The following is a 9,711-nucleotide window of genomic DNA, read 5'->3' as shown; positions in this document are numbered from 1 at the left end:
CAGACTCGCCGAGTCGGTCACTTACTCCTCGACCCGGATCCCGCTCTGACTCGCCGAGTTCCTCTTTGGACTCGCCGAGTCGCCCCTTAACATTAAGGTTTTCTTTCCTTTCTTGGCCTTCAAAACTTTGGGTATTACACATCTAGTAAGAATTCTCTCTCTCTCTCTCTCTCATACACTGAGTTACACATGTGATTTAAGGTGTACATGATTAAACATGTGAGTATGTTGTATGAAAGCTCATGAAATGGAAAAGATGTCATGAAAGCTATAGTGGTGGCAGGAGAAAAATGACTACATCGAGCTGGTGACACCTTATGGGTTTTTTTAGTATGTATAACTACATATGTAAATTATATTTTAATGTCGATATATACTTGAAATTTATGGTTTTAATATTTGTCAAATTTTGAAACTTTTTAATTTTATATTTATTGGTCTTAAAATATGGATTTGATGTATGTTTTAATATTCTTTTGGTTTAAATATATAATAAACTTAGATTTTTCATGAAATTTAAAAATTATATTTATACTGCCAGAATCCATTGCTAATTTGTTACAAGAAAATATGTTAGTAATCTATCGCAAGGTATTTCATCGACAATAGGTTACTATGCTAATTCGTTGAAAATCCGTTAATGAATCATTCCATCGGTATTCCGTAGCAAATACGAATCCGTCGACAGTCCGTTATTGATTACTGACGGTGAAATTTGTCACCAAAATTTGACGTAACTGTCAGAAATCCATTACAAACAATTATCGACGAGAATATACCGACGTATTTGGATCTGTTGCAATTCTGTCGGTAAAACCCATTAGCAACGAATTACCGACGGTTTTGGCGGTCGGTAATGCCCTTTTTGTAGTAGTGCACAACACCCAACGAACCCGTGTTCTACCGTTACCCGAAGAGATAAACATAATATCCTTAGCAACCGAGTTTCCCATTAAAGGCTTCACTTCTTTGGACGCTGATGGAATTCGATACCATTCCAACATAAAACTTGAAAGTGAAAAAAAGGGAAAAACTGGAGTGTGTGTCCGCCCTTTTGAATAAAATAATATACATATACTTTTGTATTTTAATAAAATAATATTATTGTATATTTTTAATAAAAAATATGTTAATATTTAAGTAAGTAAGTTGGTTATCTAAAATAGAAATTAGTAGCTGAACTATACAACCAATAATTTGTAAATTGAAACGGTCTTTTAATGGATTGGATGTTCAGTCCGTCAGACTAAGATAAGGCATTGCTTTAGCATACGAACTTCATCTTTCAGCTTTTCAACAAAAACTCGTAGCACATTCATGGATCGCAACAACCTAAATATTACATTTATCGCCCTTGCGCACATTTGGGGGTCCACCCAACTAATGAACGGACATGTTAACCCTGGTAGTTGACATTCATAGAACCTGTGACCGGGATTGAGAGATGTCCATGATGTTTTGATTATCGCAACCCTTCCACAAAGGCAGATAGCCATGGCGAAAATGGGGGGAAGAAAACCTAGAACAGAGAACAAATTTGAAGAGAGAATATAGAGTCGTGTTTACCTAATTTTCTTATTTAATAAAGGATACACATGTTAAAAGACCAAATTGCCCATCATGGCGTAACTTAACGACTCTAGCAAACGTCGTTGAGACACGAGAAGATATGCGCAACAAGAAAATAGTTTAAGGATGAGCTATGTTGAAATTGAAAAACCGGGACCTAAATCAAAATAAATATATAGCCATAGGGACCATTTTTGTAATTATCTCTAATTTTTATATTGATTCATATAAAACTAAAAATAATCATGTTATTTTCATTTATAAATATACTTAAATTATAAGATTTATCATATTTATGGGTTATGAACTTATAAAACAAATAATATCAATTATAAATTTATGCTTATTTGTTACATTTTCAAAGGCATAATAAAATATGTTTAGGTCATTTTTGGTCATTTAACTTTTGGTTTTGTGCTCATTTGGTCACTTAACTATTTTTATGTTTTAAAAGTTTATCAAACTTTTGGATTTCTGCTCATTTAGTCAGTTAACTTTTGGTTTGATCACATTTAGTCACCTAACTTTTAAAATTGTGTTCATTTAGTTACTAAACTTATAAATTTTTTCAAAAGTATAGTGATTAAATTTGCACAATTTTAAAAGTTACGCGACTAAATGAGTACACAAATCTAAAAGTTAAATGATCAAACCAAAATTTAACTGACTAAATAAGCACAAAGTCAAAAGTTTGATGACCTTTAAAAACTTAAAAAGAGTTAAGTGACAAAATTAACACAAAACCATAAGTTAAGTGGCCGAAAACTTTTGTATTATAATAAAATAATATTATTGTCTACTTTAATATATTTAAGTAATTTGGTTATGCAATATAAATTGTTGTTTATATGTAACTTATATATTAATGATTTGAAAACTGAAACCGTATTTTATTAAATATCGGCTTTATCGGTTCAATGTTTAATCAGTGGGTACTAGTCCATGAAAATCTGATGATGTCATAAATATGTCATAGTTAAATATAATAAAGAAAGAATAAATAAAAAAAAGATCTCCAAAATTAAAATACCAATATAATATGAAATTTATATAAAAATCCAAGAAACAAAAAGGATGTATCACATTTTGGGACAAGTATCTCGTTTAGACAGGGTCATATTAAATATCTATACCATAGTAAGATTTATTTGATATTGTCATGTTGAATTGGTTTTCTAATATGCGGATTGAACCCTCTTTTCATTTTAACTAATTTGTTCTTATTAGTTTACTAACAAACGGTTTTTCAACATTCTGGATTTCACCGGCTTAATCGGTCGGTAAATTTATGTTTCCAAAATCTTGTATACCATAGAATTCTAAATAGCAACTTGATACTATATAATGATATTCTATACAAAAGAGTGTATGGCCTAACGGTAATGAACACTTTTCTTATTGAGAGGTTAGGTCGGTGTGTATGGAACGAGAAATAAGTGATGAAACCTTTCCCTCACCTCGGAACACCATACTAAGGGTGAGAGAAGATGAGTGCGGGAAAAGAGTTAGGGGAGTCTATCATTACTCTCTTTCCTCGTGTGATTAGTCAGTATAAAATATAGTTTTATTAAATAATAAAAAAATAAAAATAACGAAATATAATGAAAAATGATCATTTCCTACCTTTTGGTGAGGGAAAGAAGATTGAACAAAGCTGATGTGGTGCTCAAGAAGTGAGATTTTTTCCATACATACTTTATGGTCTTATTGGTTCGGGTATATGTTTGAGACATAAATGGCAGTTTATTTTATATATATATATATATATATATATATATATATATATATATATATATATATATATATATATATATATATATATATATATATATATATATATATAAGTTAGATGAATAATACATAAAAACGAATAGTAAATTTAGGAAATATTATTACAATATTTAATGTAATAATTTAAAAGAAATAACTATTTTAAAAATGCTATTCTCCCTGCATATTTAAGACTATGCGGTATGGGACACTTTTAATCTCGTTTTTGCTGATGTGGATTACTCACAACGGCGTTAAGACACAAGAACACCACCCCTTTGCTGGTTAAAGGGGTGTTAAGGTAATTATCGTGGTAACGAAGACGGGGTAAAACATGCATTTTGATTGGTTGTTGATTCATCAACCAATAATTTTTTTTTTCTTTTTTATTCTCTCCTTTCTCTTAACACCATGCTATAACATGAGAACATCACCTCCATTTTTTTGTTATATCTTGTTATAACATGTTGAATTGTGATGTAGCACTATTTGGCTTCATAACACAATGCCCACAATAGATACAAAGTTGCTTTTTAGAATCAAAATCACCTACCCTTTGTCCATTGGGAGGAGATATTTGGTAGTGCACATTAAAAAAAATATATTGAAAAGATCTGATTGCTTGATGAGTAATAATTGACTCAGTAGTTCCCTTGTTATAGATTTTCACTTTGCCTATAAATAGAAAGGGTCAATTGCCTATAAATAGGGTTAATGTCATAGTCAATTCGTTTTTGTCTTTTGTTTTAAATTGTCACTCAACTTTTTTTTATTGCTCCTTGCACTTTTAAATTACGGACTAGTTAAGGGAATATCCAAGAATAAAGGGGTCATTTGGTTACTTTGGTGGGCTGTCATCCATTTTGCATGTGGTCAACGGAAGTGGTCCATATGGGGGGATGTGTGGATTTATAGATTTTTCTATTGATTTATTTAATTTAAGAATTATTTTTTAATTTTAAAAATATCTCTTGCTAATTTGCATAAAACTAGGGCTGTAAATGAACTGAACGTTCACCGAAATGTTCATAAACCGTTCGGTGGAAAGTTCATTTATGTTCGTTTATTTAATAAATAAACGAACATGAACACAAATTCTTGTTTGTTTAGTTAAATAAGCGAACATGAACAATGGTCCCGTTCGTTCAATTATGTTCGTGAACGTTCGTTTATGTTGTTCGTTTATGTTTGTTTATGTTTGTTCATATAAGTTCCTTTTATCTTCATATATATTTAATTGTGTTTGATTTCATTACTATATTATATGTTCATTTATGTTTATATAGGTTTGTTTATCTTTGTTTGTTTATGTTCGTTTGGTTATGTTCGTTTATCATGTTCACGAACATAAATGAACGAACATTAACAATGTAATTTGTTAAACGAACGAACATGAACAAGAAAACTCGTTCGTTTAACCGTTCGTGTTCGTTCATTTGTTCGGTTAACTTAAACAAACGAACATAAATAATCATCGTTCGTGTTCGTTTAGTTCATTTACAGCCCTACATAGAACACTTGATTCACCCATCCTCACCTCCCATCACCACCACCCACAACAACACCATTCATCTTCCTCCAGCCTCCAACCCACCCTCCACCGTTCATTTCAATATTTTAAAGTTCAGTCATTTCTATGTGAAAGTGAATTAAAATGTTTTAAGCAATGGATAAGTTTCATGAAAATCGAACCCGCATTCTTCAATTGTTCATGAGTTCAACTAGGTTCTTGAATGAAAATGAAAACTGGTAACAAAAACCATTACCAAATCTGAAACTGTGGACAAAAACCAAAATTGATCGGAAATAAAACCATAAATCTGAAATATGAAATCTGAAAGATAGCTCTAAGAACTTGACGATGTGAAGGAGTTCACGGAGGGGGATGGCAGAGAACAAGTGGAATTATGTTGATGGCTCCTATTGGTGCGGTTGGATTTTGAAGAAATCTTCACGCGATAAGGAGAAAAAAGAGGACATTTTTTTTTAACCTTGAATAAAATTAAGAAAATGAATAAATAATAGTTTAATTACCTATTTTTCCACGTCACATGTTTACAATGGAATGTAACCGGTGAAAAGATTAAGGAGTTACAATGCATAAAAAAAACAAAAATGGAAATGTTTGCACATTAAAAACAACCCATTTTTAGTGCACATTAAAAAGGTATATTGAAAAGATTTGATTGCTTGATGAGTAATAATCGACTATATCCCTATATCAATAATAGCTCCCTTATTATAGATTTTCAGTTTGCCTATAAATAGAAAGGTCTTCTCATAAATATAACTACACATCCATTTCACTTACTCAGCCATGCAGTTCTACCTCATAGTATCAACGATTGTTGCAACAATCTTTTCTATTCTTGTATACCGTTTATTACTCCACAAAAAGAGTGTAAAGACAGCGACGAACCAAAAACCACCTCAAGCAAAAGGTGCATGGCCGATAATCGGACACTTACACCTTTTAGGTGGACCTGAGCTACCTCACAAGGTTTTAGGTGGCATGGCAGACAAACATGGCCCTGTTTTCACCATCAAGCTTGGTGTTCATCAAGCTTTGGTGGTGAGTGATGCAGCGATTGCAAAAGAATGCTTTACTACCAATGACAAAGCCCTTGCAAGTCGACCTAAAATGACGGGAGCAAAAATCTTGGGCTATAACTATTCTATATTTGGCCTGGCTGCATATGGCGACTATTGGCGAAAAGTACGCAAGATGGTTGTGTTGGAGGTTCTTTCTCAACGAAGAGTTGAGATGCTTGGATATATTCGAGCTTCAGAACTTAAATCATCTGTTAATGATTTATATGATCGTTGGCTAAAGAACAAACGTAGTGAAAATTCAGAGATGGTGAAGGTGGAGATGAAGCAATGGTGTGGGAACTTGCTTGTAAACAACATGGTTAGGGTAATTATAGGAAAGAGGTTTCCGCCACATGATAAAGAAGGACTTCAATTTCAGGCTGTGTCAAGGAAACTATTTAAATTACTAGGGGTATTCGTGGTTACTGATTTTATACCTTTTCTTAGCTACTTGGATGTTGGCGGATACAAAAAGGCAATGAAGACTACTCGGAAGGATTTGGACAATTTTTTTGACCGATATGTAAAGGAGCACAGAGAGGAGAGTAAAACTATACAACACGAAGGGAACAAAGACTTCATGCATGTGCTAATTTCCATTGTTCAAGATGCTTTTGAAGATGATTTCAAGGGTTTTGACGAAGATACAATAATCAAATCTACGTGTCTAGTAAGCTCAATGTTTTTATCTCATTGCTTTGTGATTCATTTAAATATTAGTTTAGCTTTTTACCTAGCTATATTCTATTCACAGCAACTCCTAGTAGCAGGCACCGAGACTACATCCGCGACATTAACGTGGGCTTTAGCGTTGTTGCTCAACAACCCAAAAGCATTAGAAATTGCCCAAGAGGAAATTGATGAACATGTTGGAAGGGACAGACTGGTGAAGGAGTCAGACTTGAAGAACTTAGTCTACCTCAATGCCATCATCAAAGAAAGTTTCCGCTTATACCCTGCTGGACCTCTCTCTGTTCCTCACGAGTCAATAGAGGACTGTATTGTGGGTGGCTACAACATTCCAAAAGGAACTCGTCTTTTGGTAAATCTTTGGAAGTTGCAACGTGACCCAAATATATGGTCAGATCCCACCGAATTCAAGCCTGAGAGATTCTTGACAAGTCACAAGGATATCGATGTCAAGGGAAACCATTATGAATTGCTTCCTTTTGGTACAGGCAGAAGAATGTGCCCTGGTATTTCATTTTCCCTGCAGGCTTTGGGTTTAACGTTAGCTAGTTTGATACAACAATTTACGATTGAAAAACCATCAGACGAACTTGTTGATATGACGGAAAGCATGGGTATGACCAACGGCAAAGCAACACCACTTGACGTCCTTTTGTGCCCTCGTTTATCCTCTAATATGTATGATATTGGTCCATGATATATCAAGTTCCAATTATGCTTATCTTATTCGAATAATCGTTGCCACCAGTCTTTATTTCTGCATTAGTGAGTGTGAAAAGTGTGTTTCAGTAGTCATGGAGTTGTGGTCTGTCATTTTAGTTTTCTTCTGTTTCTTGGTTTTATTATTATTATTATTATTATTAGTATTATTTTATTTAAGCAATGTAATTTCTCAATTTCAATTAGCAATGAAATAAAAAATGTTTTTCCGTGCGAACATTAACGGCGATAGGTGTCACTGCTAAAAGTGAGGAATGTCATTGCTAAAGGCTTTTGTAGAGTCGTGTCGCCGTTAAAAGGTCACCGCTGTTATGTCGTTGCAAATGCTCTGTATGTCATCGCTATTGTTTATCGTAGCCGCAAAAGACCTATCACCAACAATACATGTTGGTCGCTGCTAATTGTATTTTCCTTTTGTTAGGGGCAGGATCCCGGAATCAAATTCAAGATCCTTAGTAGTCTTGAACCCTCAGGATCCTAAGGTACTCCTTAAACATACCTTAGGATCCTGACTATTATCACTAATATTTTCTAATGCTTGTAACGGTTATACTAATTTTTCTTTTTCTCATTTGTGTCAAATTATTCAACACAAGACTTATTGTCAACGGAGAATGATTTCAACCAAGCTTAACACACCGGAATTTTAAGTCAAACAAAATGCAAATATTTGTTCAAGGAGGATCTAAAAAATATTGGATTTCTTGATGATTAGCTTAGACTGTATATAACACCTGTAAATTGCAAACTACACACAGTTAGCTCTACCATTACACTTGTACTCGTATTATCTTCATCATCTCTATAATCTCATATTAAAATCAATAAAAAAAGCAACAAAACAGGTGTTCATTATCATTTTCCAAGGTTTTATGTCGGAGATCCTATAAATTAGGATGAAGGGATTTCCTTGTAACTTATTTTTCTCACTTTGATTATTATTCCAGACTTGCATTATCCTAACACCACAATCTCTCATACAATGTTGGTTGAATAACTTGATTAATTTTTGACCAAAACAATTTTTTTATTTAACATTAAAATTATAAAAAAAATATTAGAGGTATAAAAACTACAACCAAACTTTATTTTGCAGAAAAATAGTTCGAAACATTAGCCACATTTAATAATCATATCTAATCCAAAATAATAACCCAAACAGCCAATCCAAAATGCTCATCATCCAAACATAGTGTGATATATCCAAAATACTAACCCAAACAAAACATTTCATAAATCCTAAAAAGCAGCTACTCATCCTCATCATTCCCCTTGTTTCCTTCGTTCTCATTTCGTGGCGGCAACAATTAAAACCAGTCTCCCAGTGTCGCATTAAGGTCGGATCTTTTAGCATTGTTTGCAGCACTTGCAACTAAAAAGAAAACAAAATATATTACCAAGATATTTTAATAACATTGTACTTTCCAAAAATAACCAAACTACAAAATACCAACGTATCAAACGACAACTAAACTAGATCCTACACAATATTTCATATATATTATAGCATTGTACTTTTTTCATATTTCCATTATCGGATTGTACTATACTAAACTAACGATTACCAATGTATCATTATAACATTCTACTTTCCAAATACACTTAAACATACATCGTACACAACATTGCATAAACATTATAGCATTGTACCTTTTTTTTTTTCATATTTCCATTATAACATTGTACATTTCAAAAATTACCAAACTACAAAATACGAGCATATCAAACTATAACCAAACTATATCATACATAATATTGCATATACATTATAACATTGTACTTGTTTTTCATATTTCCATTATAGCATTGTACTGTACTAAACTAACAATTACCAATATATCATTATAGCATTCTACTTTTCAAATACACTTAAACACACAACATGTACAATATTGCATATACATTAGAACATTATACTTTTTTTCTTTAATTTTTCCATTGTAGCATTGTACTTTCCAAAAATTACCAAACTACAAAATACAATTTTTTTATAGCATCATACCAATCCTACAAAATACTAAAAATTACCTGTGATTGTGGTGGTGGCTTTGTCAATGGTTGTTCGTGGTCATACATAGAAACAATCCTAGAATGTATAAGACCTTTGTCTCTGATATGGTCACGTCGAGAACCAAATATTCTTTCTAAATAAATTTTTATATCCTTTGGTGTTAAACTGTTTGCTTCAGAAAAAAGCTTGAGTTTGTTGATTGATCACTTGGAGTAAAACATTCTGTATTTTCAAAAAAAGATAAACATCATAAAAACTATATTACTAAATACTGCTTAACGATATAAACACTTATATGAAAAAACAAATTAACCACTTATGTATTGTTGCTCGACTGCAGGACAACTAAATACCTCTTA

The 9,711-nt window shown here is 32.5% G+C and overlaps 1 protein-coding gene across 1 annotated transcript; it reads left to right on the top strand.

Moving 5' to 3' along the window:
• Positions 1-5,622: 5,622 nt before the first annotated feature.
• Positions 5,623-7,552, top strand: LOC111897685 (cytochrome P450 CYP82D47). The gene is made up of 2 exons (XM_023893633.3): positions 5,623-6,601; positions 6,686-7,552. Exons 1-2 carry the CDS (start codon positions 5,657-5,659, stop codon positions 7,316-7,318), a joined length of 1,578 nt encoding a protein of 525 aa, XP_023749401.1. The 5' UTR covers positions 5,623-5,656; the 3' UTR covers positions 7,319-7,552.
• The last annotated feature ends 2,159 nt before the right edge of the window (positions 7,553-9,711 follow it).

This window comes from Lactuca sativa, chromosome 4, assembly GCF_002870075.4.
Source record: "Lactuca sativa cultivar Salinas chromosome 4, Lsat_Salinas_v11, whole genome shotgun sequence".
Lineage (NCBI taxonomy): Eukaryota > Viridiplantae > Streptophyta > Magnoliopsida > Asterales > Asteraceae > Lactuca > Lactuca sativa.
Note: the sequence above shows the minus strand (reverse complement) of the source record. Positions and strands in the feature narration are given on the sequence as shown.

Bases quoted from the DNA above. Each gene is read 5' to 3' on its own strand.
- LOC111897685 (XM_023893633.3), top strand. From the start codon at position 5,657: ATGCAGTTCTACCTCATAGTATCAACGATTGTTGCAACAATCTTTTCT. The intron at 6,602-6,685 runs GTAAGCTCAATG...TTCTATTCACAG, and splicing joins TAATCAAATCTACGTGTCTA to CAACTCCTAGTAGCAGGCAC.